This window comes from Plectropomus leopardus, chromosome 18 (assembly GCF_008729295.1).
Source record: "Plectropomus leopardus isolate mb chromosome 18, YSFRI_Pleo_2.0, whole genome shotgun sequence".
Classification (NCBI taxonomy): Eukaryota; Metazoa; Chordata; class Actinopteri; order Perciformes; family Serranidae; genus Plectropomus; species Plectropomus leopardus.
Window position 1 is genome coordinate 10,234,255 of NC_056480.1, and position 13,074 is coordinate 10,247,328.

Consider the following 13,074-nt stretch of genomic DNA (forward strand, 5'->3'; position numbering starts at 1 on the left):
GTGGGAGACACCAGAAGGGGAGCGACTTTGCCTCTATTATGAAGTGACTGTACCACGTATGTGATAATATCATGCTTTTTAGTACATTACACTTTAAAGTGAGTGCAGTGTTTTTGTTCATCAGGCTCTTGTAAGAACGGTGACTCAATTTTTCCCCCATCACAAATGATCAGTGAGGTATTTTGTATAAAATGATCCAAAAGCCTTAAAACACACACTGCCCCTTGCAGTTTTGGTCTGGTCCATTGGTTGCTATGACAACAAAACGTATTTGGAGCTTGAGCAAACACTGAAACTGAAAAAAAGACCAAACTTACATAAACTTAGCTGACAAACTCACAAGTCTTGCTTCATGAGACAGGCCCCAGCTCACGGCTTTGTCCACAGCCATCTGAATATCAGTTCTTTGGTCACATTTGGACATAAGCCAGTCTACACACTAACACCTGAAACTGATATCAGATCCTACAGTGGTTAAGTATTTAAAAAAAAATCTCCTTTTAATAAAACCCTTTGACCTGAACATGCCAGGTGGCGTTATTGGATTCACAGTCTTTAAAGTAGCACAGGTTCATCAGAGAGAACAGCTGGTTAAATAGAAACCGCACGCTGAGGATCACCTCTTTTTCCAGCATGATTTGCATTCATGAAGACTTAAAAAACTGCAGCTTACCCAGTATGACTACAGTAATTTCTAAAAAAAACCAAAAAAAAAACCAAGTAAAACTGTGTTCCCAGTCCAAGTCACATGGTTTTGTATCAAAGGGACAGTTCACCAAAATCAGAAATACATATTTTCACTGTCCTGTAGAGCTTTCATCAATCTAAATTATTTAAGTTAGAGTTGGCAATAGATGGAGATATTAGCTGCAGAGACGTCTCCTTTTCTATCATATAAAATGGAACCAGATTGCACTTGTAATTTCATGTCAGAACTATTTTCTCTTTCCCAAACTACACCAACCAAGCTGCACAGAGACAAGCGAGCATCTATTGTTAGCTCACCCAGCACCACTAAACTCGCTAAAGGCCCAGACACACCAAACCAACATCAAAGAACAAGTGGCAATTAAGGCCGACTGCTGCGTTGCCTCACATTACCTGTATTTAGGCCAAAAAGTTGTACTTGAACACACAACAAGGACTACAGCCAAAGGTCAACTCACATGTATATTCTACACCTGTGAGAGGAAATAACTCTCTATACTTGCAGACAGTAGTAGTCTTATCGTCATTCAAACAGGGAAACTGGAAGACCGACAGGACGGACTCAAGACGGCAGTTAGCACATTAACAACTACACCCGATGTAGAAAAAAACAAATGGTATTTACTGTGCGTTAGTTAATAATACAAACAATTACATACAGTTTCTGCTTAAGAGCTCAATAGCTAAAAATATAATTCTACATAACATAACAAAGTCTGTTTTTATCTCTCTCTCTCAACTTCAGTCGTTTGTTTACTTCTTCACTTCTTTTTCTCTTCTTATGCACTGAACTGATCTGCCAATCAGAGTGATTTCATTCACCTACATCATTTCAATATGCCGATAACAGCTAAAGAGTGCCAAAGGTGCAGGACACACTGCAAAAATGGTGACCGTCAGGGCCCAAACATTACAACTCAGCCGAGGTGGACGCCATTAACGCTTACATCTCGTGCTGTCATGAGCACAAGCCTCTTGTGCTTCCATGAGTAGATACACACTTCCTTCTGCGCAGTGATTCAATTGGTGTAGTTTGGTCTAGAGAAACGAGTTCCAAATGAAAGTGCTTACAACAAAGTCTGGATTAAACACATTTTTAGACATTGCTGTTGAGTTCTTCAAATATTTTTTTGGCACTATAAGCGCTACAAGCCGAGTGCCATATAGTTCTAAGTATACTGGAGAGAAGGCCGATATCTCTACAGCCGATATCCAACACTCGGCAACTCTCACCAAAACAATCTAAACTGATAAATAGAGGTAAGAGGAAAAATAGGTCTTTCTGATTTTAGGGTGAACTTTGCCTTTAAAGCATTGAAGTCTACCATGTAGCTGAAACAATACGTTTGGCTCAGGCCTTTGGGTGATGAGACCGAAATTTATAGAGCCAAGTATGCATACATGCTACAACAACTTGGTAAAAAAAAGGACTTAATTACAAAAAAGGCAAATATTGAAAATAAAAACGCTTAAAAAAAAGATGTTCTCAAATAAGGCAAAGTCGCCATGTTGGACTCTACATTGAATGCTGGCTGAGTTGAGCACATCAGTGTCAAAAAACAACAATCTTTGGTTGTGCAGAGAAGCATTCCTATGAGATGAATAATAGTGTTCGATAAGCACAATGTTACTGTTCCCGCAATCACTAGTGTCAGAACACAACCACCCACTTACATGCTCATACCATGCTGAGAAATCAAAGTGCAAAAACAACAACAAAAAACACTGAATATCCCACTTGGTTGTGCTGAAACATCTTTTTCAATTGTGGTACCTCAAGTCACACCAAAGGGGGGTTGTAACATTTCATCCATGCCCATAAAATCCTCCAAGTTTGAGTTGAGTTTGGTTGAACTTATATCTCTTCCCCACATCTACACCTGAAAACCACAAAGCGATGAACTTCGTTAAAAACAACTAAGTTTATGTAAAAAGTGCCAAAATAAATGTGAGAAATTTTATTAACTTACAGAGCATTTGTTTGCATTAGGAACGATGTCACTGAGCGAGATCACATCCTCGGAACCGATACTTTCTTCATACTGAGCTCTGCAAGCAACAAAAGGAGCAGTGTTAGTAAATTTAACCTTTGTACAATATGAAACACTGTATTTGTGCATGTGTAAAAAAGGCCAATTCAATATACATAAAAATTTTTTTAGCTTTTAACCAAGTTTTTGTGCTTTTATTTTTTTAAAAAAGATCATTGTGATGTAGATGTTTGCCACACTGACGCAGAGCTGAAGGACCGTCTCCATGGCCACTATCCTCCCACGGAGTGGTCAAGTCATCACCTGCCCGGTTGGCGTGAGCTAACACAGCAGCTTAAACCATCTCAACAAACTCACACCAACAATAAGACGGTTTGACTCTGCTTTTAAACCCGTTCAGAAATGTTTATGTTGGTGGTCTCATGATATACAGAGAGAGGGCGATAGTAAATAATAATATAATAAAGGCTGCAAGTTCGCATATAGCAGAAAAAACTTCCCACTGGTTTAAAACAACAACGTATCTGGTCTTTGCAAACTGAAATGACCCGTGTTTAGAGTGGGAAGGTGAGATCAGAACAAAAGTGGTCACTCGAGACGCTTATGGAGCTCTATGTCTGTGTGAAGACACAGACATAGAGCTGTCCTCTTGAAATTAGATCACCTAAGACACATGATAATATCAAGTAAAAACAGGCTCTAACAATATTTTTCATTATCGACTAATCTGCTGGTAATTTTCTCAGTTGATAAACTAATAATTACATAAAATGTAAAAAAAAAAAAAAAAAAGGTCTTTCATTCACTTGTCTGTACTACATTATACATCTAATCCTTAACTATAGTCCATGAAGTACGGAACAGATTTTAATATGCACATACTGCTGAGAATCTCTCACGTGTATTTCTCCCTCTTACCTCTTGGGCGTGCTGTGCTCCTGTTCTTTGCTCATTGTGCTGTTCAACTCCACACCCACTGACTTGCTGGTGTCCTGAGACTGAGGCGGAGACTGACTTGTGGGAGCAAATCCAGGGTTTCCCAAGGAGGGGGAGGAGGAGATGGTGGTTTCAGTAGCGTTGCCAACAGCATCGCTGAGCGGTAAGGTCTTTGGGAGGAGGTCAGGACGACCTGACTGCATGGCTGAGTGAAACGGGAGGGAAAAATGTTAATACTCTGTTGTGAAAGAAGAGACTCTCATGCTGGTACAAGCTGGAGGACTTAATCTCTCCGGGTATGAGAAAACCTTGTTTTCCGCACTCCAGCTGAAACCTGAAATCTTAATTCCAGTTCCTACCAGTGTCTCCTTCGGTGTCTTCTTTGGTCTCAGTGCTGACTTGCTGTTGGAGTGAATAGTGCTGGCTGCTGGTGGTGCTGGTTTGGGTCGACAGAGGAGGCCCAGAGGCCGGTGTCTTTCTCAAAGGACCATGTGTCACTGCACGGCGCTTCTTAGACGGAGAGGTCTTTACTGAAAACAAGAGGGAAAAATCTTTATTTAGAGGCCACTAAGTGAGAATAACATTATGGGCTCAATTTTGGGGTCGGTGCACTCGCTGTGGGAAGAGAGGCGTGACAAAGGGTGTGGTGACGCAATCATGGTGCCAAGAATGAGTGCGTCTTGTTTGATCTTCCACCCATCCATGCTTAGAGCAGGTCGACAGCGAGGGGCACTAATATTCTGGCCATATAATGTGTTGAAGACTAAGCTAGTATATAGCCAACCCCTTTATTCATGTTCTGTCAACCTTCTTACCTTAACTCTCCTTTTTAATCAGCAGACATGTGATCACATATTCTATGTCCAAAATGGTTTTAATGCCAGCGACAGAATAAAGATTAACAAATTATTTCTACTACATTTATAATCCAACAGGTAGTTGCCTTAACTGACAGCTATTCCTTTACTCTGGAAACTCTCCTTATAGTCGTCTGAAGGGAGCGGATATCGGTTTCATCTGCAGTCTCTAACGAGAGTAATGTTGCACACCCAGCTGTTGCTAAATAGTTAAAGGTCTACTCCATTTGCATTCTTTTCTAGGCTTTTTGAATGAAAACAGCCACTCAGCCATTAGCACAATGCAGTGACTCAAGTTAGAGACTTTCTGTATGTTTACTTTCTGTTTATATGTAGCAATGTCATCGTGCAGAAACCTACGTCAGGTCATATGGAAAAACATTTTTAGGAGGGTTTGGGAAAAAAGCATTTTGATGCTAAAACATACGTACTTATAACCTAACCTAAAATTTAATGTTCAGATTTGAAGACACTGGGAACACTACCAAGAAGATACAGAATGATACATCCTCAAAAAAGTAAAACAAATGAAGTAAAACAATGGAACTGCCTTTTAATAAAATAATAACTGAGCTATCTTCTGTTCTTGGCAGCATATTTAAGCCTCTGTATTTATATTTTAAACTTTGCATGTCCAAGACAATTATACATTTCCTCTGAGGAAAGCTATTAACAGTTTATAAACTCTAAAAGAACCAGGAGAGGTCTGCGCCACAGGTTTCACATTATTTATACTCAAACTCATAAAAATACAATGTACTTACATGAGATCTTCTTAAAAACAACACTGCACATGAACTTCTGGAATCGCTCTGCGTAGAAACTCGGTCTGTGCACTGATACAGTATCCTACAGAAAAGGAAATATTACAGGGGTTATATAGTATACATCTTGTAATTTAAAACACAGTTAACTGAGGCCAGTGGTGATAACTTACTCCATCGTGAACCAGAGCTTTCCACGAGTGTTCAAGCTTCTTTACTAATCTGAAAAACAACACACAGAGCTTGTATTACACTCAGTACTGTGCCTGAATGCTAAAGCTGCTGATTTTGCTATGCAGGCTGTGTAGACATTATGTGAGTGTCACTGAATAAACGAGGGGTTTATAGATAGACAAATATGTGTGTCGTTTACCTGTAGGACTGCAGAATGTCAATGATACCAATATACACCAGCAGCCTCTCGCCTTTTGGGTTTCGTGCAGGGATTCCTCCAGTTCTGCAAAATAAAAATAAAAAAAGAAATATCATTCATGGCTCTATTGTTAATCTCAATAAACATGAGCTCTCTACTGGCCACTGAAACACTGTAACTTACTTGTCCTCTGTGTCATGGGATCCCATTCTCCCTGTCTCAGCTTGGATGGCCTCTATAGCAGTGCTGTACAGGGACTTTTGACCTTGTGGCCTCCTTTGGTCCGCAGCCCCGGCCACCGCCTCCTCACTGGCCTGCTCTCGACAAGCCTGATCTACATTGTGGATTCCCACCAGAAGGCTGTAGTCCATAATTTTAAAACTCTGCAAAAGCTGAATGGAAATCAAGATAGACAAGAACAGTGAGACCAGTTATAACAAGTACATTTAGAAGAATTTTTTTTTCATTCACAGAATTCTTTTCAAAACTATTTTGAAAATGTCACACTCATAGCCTCACTTTACTCTGCAGGCCTTACCAGACAGTCTCTCTGGATGGTCTTGCAAACAGCACTGTATTTGTCCCCCTCCAATAACAGCCCACCACTCATGTCCTGCATGAAATCCAGGTCCTTGTACGTGGGCACGGCCTTTTCCCTCTCCTTAGCTGATGCCCGTCGCTTGTAGGTGGAGCCCTTTAGGTCAAACTTGAGGTGCATTTGTACTGCGCTCGGGAGCAGATTGTTCATGGCTACAATACGGATGTTCTTACCCGCTGCCTGGACACAGTAGAGCCCATAAAACTTTGGTAATAAGGTCCTTTTGTTCTGGTTCAGGTTCTGAAGGAGAACAGGGTAGAAAAGGAAGAAAGTTTGACATTAAATTAAATTACAACAAGTATCAGTGCCGCAGCTGACCAGGAAGGGAAATGAGCGGTTAACTAATAAATGTTTAAAAAATGACTGGAACTATTAATTTGTTATCAAAATAGTTGCTGATTATTTCTTATATTATCTTTATATTATATTTTCCTTACATTTTGGCCTCTTAAACACACGTTAACAGAATTTTAGGTCACTAAATCAGAGATGTTTTGAAAATGCCTTCTCAGGTGTAGATTTTCAAAACTCTTGTTACTGTGTGTCCGTGTAGACGTGTATGACAGAGCACTTGAGAAACAATGATGTCGTCTCAATTCGTGCATGCCCATCATTGCTTTGTGTAATGAGCATGTGTCAGGGACAACAGCAAAAATGGGGGTCAACCAATTTGTTTACGTTTTGTTAGCACTGCTTGGTCTTAGGACCACTTTACACTCAAACTTATCATTGCTGCACCCCTTCACAGACAAACTGAATATTATGCTGCCCAACATTATTTGATCCACTAGCAAAGTCAACAGATTAAAGTCCACCAGAAACTGTAGTTTGTGATCAGGCTTGGTTATTCTTGCCAATGAGGAGTTGAAGGAAAACTTAAGCATGTCAAGAGCATCACATGTATCTCTGATTGAGCGCCTTTGTCCTTATATTGAATATTGAAGGGGAATCAAAAGTGAAGAAATCTCCAGTAGGTGGTACCTTTGTTTATGAGGAGAGACTGTGGAAGACAGTTCACGCCAACAAAGGTCTGATGTTGTTTTTGGATTCTAGTGTGGACGAAGATATTTAGGAGAAGGAAGGTTGTGTGGGCAGAATATAATTTTTAAATGGAGGGTTAAATATCTGTACTGTGTAGACAGGGCCGACGTATTCAGTTAATAGTTTTACTGTGTGGGACAGTCATTTGCACATTTACTCTGCAGATACCATCTGCTATTTGAAGCCACTCATCAGATCTTACCATGAAGTATCCTGGAAGCAGTTTCTGCAGAAACTCTGCCTCTTTATGCTGCACCGTCTTAATGATGTACTCATCATCACTGGAGAGGTAGAAGAGAGATCCACTGGCCCCGGAGTTCGACAGCTCGATCAGCGGCTCGTTACACAGAGAGTACTGTAACCAAACCGCAGCACAGTAGTTAGCATGTGATAGAAACAACACAGACTTACAGGTTAAAAACAGGTCAGCTGTGCCTTTCCACTGTCAGCAGCTCCACCCCCTGTGTGTCAACATCCCATTATTTCACACTTCTCTTGTTTCACTCTTTCTGCTTCCTCAATCACACCATTCTTCTCACAGTTGACAGCTTTTCCCCTTTCTTCAGATCTTAACTGTTCTCCGAAATCTTTGCACAACTGCTGAGCATGGCAGATGCTGAGTAAACAAGAATACCATGTAGTCATCAGGCCGGATGCCAAACATCTCCCTGAAGTAGCGGAAGGCCATTGGAGCGTACGTCTTGAACCTGAAGTCTCCATAGTGGTGAGCTGGTGTCAGGTTACTGCCCTCACTGCCAGGAAAAGACACAGGAGGCAGAGGATTAGATCACATACTAGGGAGGCGAGGTCAGAGGTAAACTTGACCAAATATTTTCCATCACTCACTTAATTTTTTCAACAATGATGGAAAAATCTGATGGTGCATTTCGAACACTTTGGTTCAAAATGTTAAAGACTCGCCTGGGAAAGAAGATGCTTTCCACCACTTCAAAGTCCTGCAGCAGCACGTCTCTCTCAGGCTTCTGGCTTAAGCTGCCCACCGTGTGCGTGATGCCTAACTGGATAGCACCTTTCAGGGCCGATGATGTTGTCTGGAACAGACAGAACAAACTGACATGTATCAGATGACAAATGCAGTTCTGTCTTTGTTAGACAACTAATGAAGTTCATATGCCACACTGGCAGGTAATTTTTGCAGATCATCAGGTGATAATTCTAAGCTCATTTTGAAATTTTCACATGCAAAGCTGACTTATACTTCTAAAGGTTGAAATAACGCTGTACCTACAGTATAGGCTCTGCATAGACGCATACCTTATGCCATAGCCTGATATGCACCGCCCAATTAATGCAACTACTTGTCGCAGCAGCGTAGACTTCCTGTTTATTTTAGTAAAGACTATTTCCCTCAGTGGACACAAAGCTATTAATTTTGTTTATTTCACAGGTAAAGGTGAAATGGTGGCATGGAATTAATTACCAGGTTTTTTAATTTCTGAAAGTAATACAATATGTTTTCACAAAAAGTTAAGATTGTATTTATTTACACAGGGAATATATATAATAGGGAATATATATATATATATATATATGATGTATACTTTTGTTGGTCTTGAAAATATGAAACAGATTTTCTTGGGATTGAATCGATACGTTTCCAGGCACTTTTTTCTCAACTACTGAAGAAATAAATCATATATGTAGAGCTACTGTATGTATTTCACAGACTTTGAGTTTGTGTTGATTGCTGTGTGTTGTATTGGTGTTGTAATGTGTTTAGTCGAACTGTGAGTGTGAACGTTATGTGTATTTATGCAAATCTAGTAAATGAAATATTGTTAATGAAAGCAATGGAGATTCCAGGAAGAGTAACAAAAACAAATGTAAGCGTGGTGTATGTGTGGGGAAAACATGTCTAGTGTAAGTCAATTGTTCTGTTGGTGAATCTTATGAGTTAAAATGGAGCTGATTTTGTACTTTTGTTTAATATTTTCGCTAGTAAGCCATGTTTTATGAGTGCTTAAGGTGTGTTTAATGAATCAAACTACTGCAGAGTGATGCAGACACACCAACACCAGGTATAAATTCGCACAATAGGGAAGACCACTGCTACTTCCTGACATTTTACAGACAAAGTGATTAGTTAAAAAAAATAATTGGCTGATGGAATAGATCATGACAATAATGGTAATTTGTAGCTCGAAGTGAATGTAAATGTGTGTCAGTCAGCGATTGATAATATCCCACCTTCTTGTACGTCGTCTCCCCAGTGGGATCAATTCCACGATGGCCGATAGTTTTTTTCATGGCTGGGGACATACTGGTGCTCGGACTCTGTCAGTGCAAACAAGTTCAAGGCAGAATAAGGAAAGGAAAATAACCCATTGCAAGACTGCAGTAACATGCAATATTCTCATGTATCAAAGAGGAAGGAGTAGAGGATGTGTCAGCTAAATATGCGTAAATTCTGTACAGATGAACACAATGTGTGTTTCCTAACTGACACAGAGCTGGATTACACATTTCCTCCAAACGAATCAGCGATATCTCACCTCGGGAGAAGCATTTTTTCGAATCCCGGTTGAATCTGGAATGCAAAGGGGAAAGATGCATACAAATTAGAAAATAATACACAAGGAGTAAAATAAATGAGTTAAACAAACAAATGCAACTCTCACACTGACTCTATGCATTCATAACAGACAGCACAGCTTGAAACGGCTTCTAACATTCCCTAATGTTGAAAACAAAGAGTGCAGGTCTGAAACACGCATGCAGACGCACCTCGTTCATTACCTCTGAGAGAAGACAGTCTCCTCCAGAACTGACTCTGCAGGTCTTTGAGTGCAGTGGGAGGAATTAGATAAGTATGCTATTACTATTAAAGTGAGTTCACACAGGGCTAATGAATAGATATGTATGTTTCTGATAGTCCAAAGTCAACATTAGACCTATTTACTTTACTTTTGCCTTTCAAGTAACACACTAGAGAAAGTGAAACGAAACAAGGTGTGACTCTGTCTACTTTTCAGTTGTCTTTTGTTAATTATTAACAGTACAAAGATTTTTACATCAAAAGACAAAATAATCCTGATGTTGTCATGGCAATGCCATAAAAAGACTAGAAGTTCAAAACAAATAGCATGTCTTACAAACTGGGAGTGCTGGGTTTTTACCAAGTAAGGAGGGTCTGATAAAAATATCTAATTGCTCATATTGTGGGAACCTTTAGAGCTTGACCTATATAAGTTACTGAAAGTCAGGATTTTTGGCTTCGGTTGCATTGAGTTTTATAATTCGTCTTTTTAATCTGTCTCTTGTGAATCCCATGACTTTATGGAAATATAATACAAAATTGCTGGAGTTCCCCCCCAAAGCCTGTTTGTTATTCAGGCCTGCTGCTAAATTCCACAAAGTTTCCAGTTTTCATCAGTTTTAGTACACCCGGCTCAAACCAATGCAGACTCTTAATATATGACTTAGTTTCCTAATTATTTTTTGTTTTTGCTTTTGGCACAATGTACAAATGGTAACTGTTGTGTCACTTCTTTGTAGTTCTTCTTTTTATGTTTATCATTATTATTTATCTGTATGGCAGGTCCACGTATGTGTGTGTGTTATGTCATATGTTTTTAAAAAAATCATATTTCTCTGTTTCTTCCTCCTGTTGCATCCTATGACATTTGCAAGAATTCACCGGCTGAGGGAAAATAACCAATCAGAGCTGAGAAATCTCTACGGCAGCTCTTAATCATGTCAATCACTGCTTGTGAATTGCGTCAAACTGTCAACTACGCAGCGCGGATCAAATATGAATCAAGATTCTTTAATGGACTTCCTGTTTCTCAACCTCAAATGTTTTCAGGAGGATATTTAAGTTTACCGTTTAGGTGTAAAATGAAAAAGTTTGTGACCCTGCAGCCATGCTGAAAACAGTCAAACCAAACCAAAGCACCATCCATCAGCTGAAGCAACTTTCTCATTTCACAGCTGAACAGTGCACTAAAATATATTTCTAAAAAACATTTTATCTGCCATTAGAAGCCCTACGAGGAGGGAGGGGAACCTGAGTATCAGATTATCTGTCTGATGGCTGTTTCAGCAAATATGACAAAAAGTAAGTCTCATAAAAGTTACCAACTACAGCTTTAGTGTAGAGCTGCACTGCATGTTTGGGTTTTTTTTTTGTACAATGTACAGGGACAATAACAACATTTTATTCTATTATTTTTCTCTGACATTTATTTATTTTAATGAGGAGACTTAATAGTAACACCTCTCATTATAACTCAACAACACTACGGATTACAGCCCTAAATATGACCTTAGGGTTTTAACAAAAACTTAAAACCAAAAAAGCTTCATAAAGGTTTTGGGCTGCTTCAGTTTCAGCTAGGTGTGCCTAATAGCTTGGCAACCAGGTATAAACAAAAAGCAAACACAATATCAAAGATCACTTATGCAATTACATTTACAAGTTTCACAGGTATTAAACTATGAAGATGGGTGTAATGTGATATTTAAGTTCATAAAAGATCTGTGTGACTGTCTGCAAAGCTGCTCGCATGCTAAGACATGTCCATCCACAAGATCCATATCCTGGGCCGAAATCTATGTATCACCTGAGGGAGCAACTCATGTCAAACACATCTGATTTACCCCTTTTAAGAAAATGTGGTGTATAATTTTAGTACTTACTACCAGAGAGGCCCTGCAGCCCTGGAGGCTCCTCAGCAGCTGTGGCCATTCAGACCAAAACCTGAAGTCAGACTTGTTGTGGTGAAACTCAGATCCTGAATCCCTCCTTTTCAGTGAGTAGCTGTGTAGACAAAAAGAAATTCATTAGGCGCAAACACCTCAGATGACTTCATGCCACAAATATTGACAGCAGCCACGTTGACTGGCTCTGCTGATTTGAAAATAAACACTACTAGAGTAGCTTTTTTTCACGGCAACTTTCTGCTAACTGTGTGTTGAATGAAAATGAATGGTAAGACCGCCGCATGTTGTAACAGGCTCGCACGACAGGAGGACAGTCTGGATTTCGACATTTAACGAAACAGAAAGGCGAGAAAGCTAGCTGCTAACTCTGGTTCAACTTTTACAACTTTAACCTACCTAGTCACGTTAATAACTAACTATCAACAACACAAACGGACAGCAAACTTACTCGGAGATCTTGCGGAGGAGTTCTCGATGTTTCCAGAGAGAGAAAACTAATCTTTTTCGCCCCAAAAGGTACTGTTTTCCCTAAAACTAATAAACAAGGAAGCAGTGCGGAAGCAGCAGTTTGCTGTTGGCTGCTCTCAGAGCCAGAGCGAGAACAGAACTTCCGGTGAAAATCTTATTTCAGAATAAAACACATTCCCCCAAGAAAATATTTCCTCCAAATTAACACCATCCAAAGTGGATTTATTGGGCATACCACGTCTAAATAACTACAAACGTATATCATGTATGAACTGTATTTATACAGTTTATAATGGTACATAATGATATAAGAACAAATAAAAAACATTAACATGCAAAGCCAGTTAATACTATATTAACTTTCTGTAGTTTAAAAATGCAGTCGATTTCAAGAGACTATGACTTAAAACCCCATTTTGCAAAGTAAAAACCAAAGTGACCAAAATGTTTAAATTTCAACTATCTACCACTGCAATTTCTGAACATTTGACAATAAATGGATTTGAGGAATGTGACTAAGTATTTATTATCCTAAAATTAGTAACTGTACATGTAACTGTAGCCTACATGTTGCATGAGTGCAATTATATAAAACTTAAAAAGTAGTAGTTTAAACTACCTCAAATTGTTCCAAGGAGAGAAATGTGCTTAAATG

General features: G+C 39.4%; 1 protein-coding gene across 2 annotated transcripts; it reads right to left on the reverse strand.

The window, feature by feature from the left end:
• Window positions 1-1,934: 1,934 nt before the first annotated feature.
• LOC121957587 (phosphatidylinositol 4-phosphate 5-kinase type-1 alpha-like) lies at window positions 1,935-12,529 on the reverse strand. Of its 2 annotated transcripts, XM_042506232.1 has the most exons (16): window positions 12,400-12,529; window positions 11,928-12,048; window positions 9,782-9,816; window positions 9,477-9,563; window positions 8,190-8,320; window positions 7,903-8,020; window positions 7,471-7,623; window positions 6,168-6,467; window positions 5,813-6,021; window positions 5,630-5,713; window positions 5,430-5,478; window positions 5,257-5,341; window positions 3,995-4,165; window positions 3,618-3,840; window positions 2,679-2,757; window positions 1,935-2,588 (listed from the first exon to the last, which is right to left on the reverse strand). In XM_042506232.1, the coding sequence occupies exons 2-16, from the start codon at window positions 11,974-11,976 to the stop codon at window positions 2,583-2,585; spliced, it is 1,779 nt and encodes a 592-aa protein (XP_042362166.1). In that variant the 5' UTR covers window positions 11,977-12,048; window positions 12,400-12,529; the 3' UTR covers window positions 1,935-2,582. The 2 variants fall into 2 exon arrangements, with proteins under 2 accessions (XP_042362166.1, XP_042362165.1); XM_042506231.1 differs by lacking the exon at window positions 1,935-2,588 and having other exon boundaries at window positions 2,670-2,757.
• Window positions 12,530-13,074: the final 545 nt, after the last annotated feature.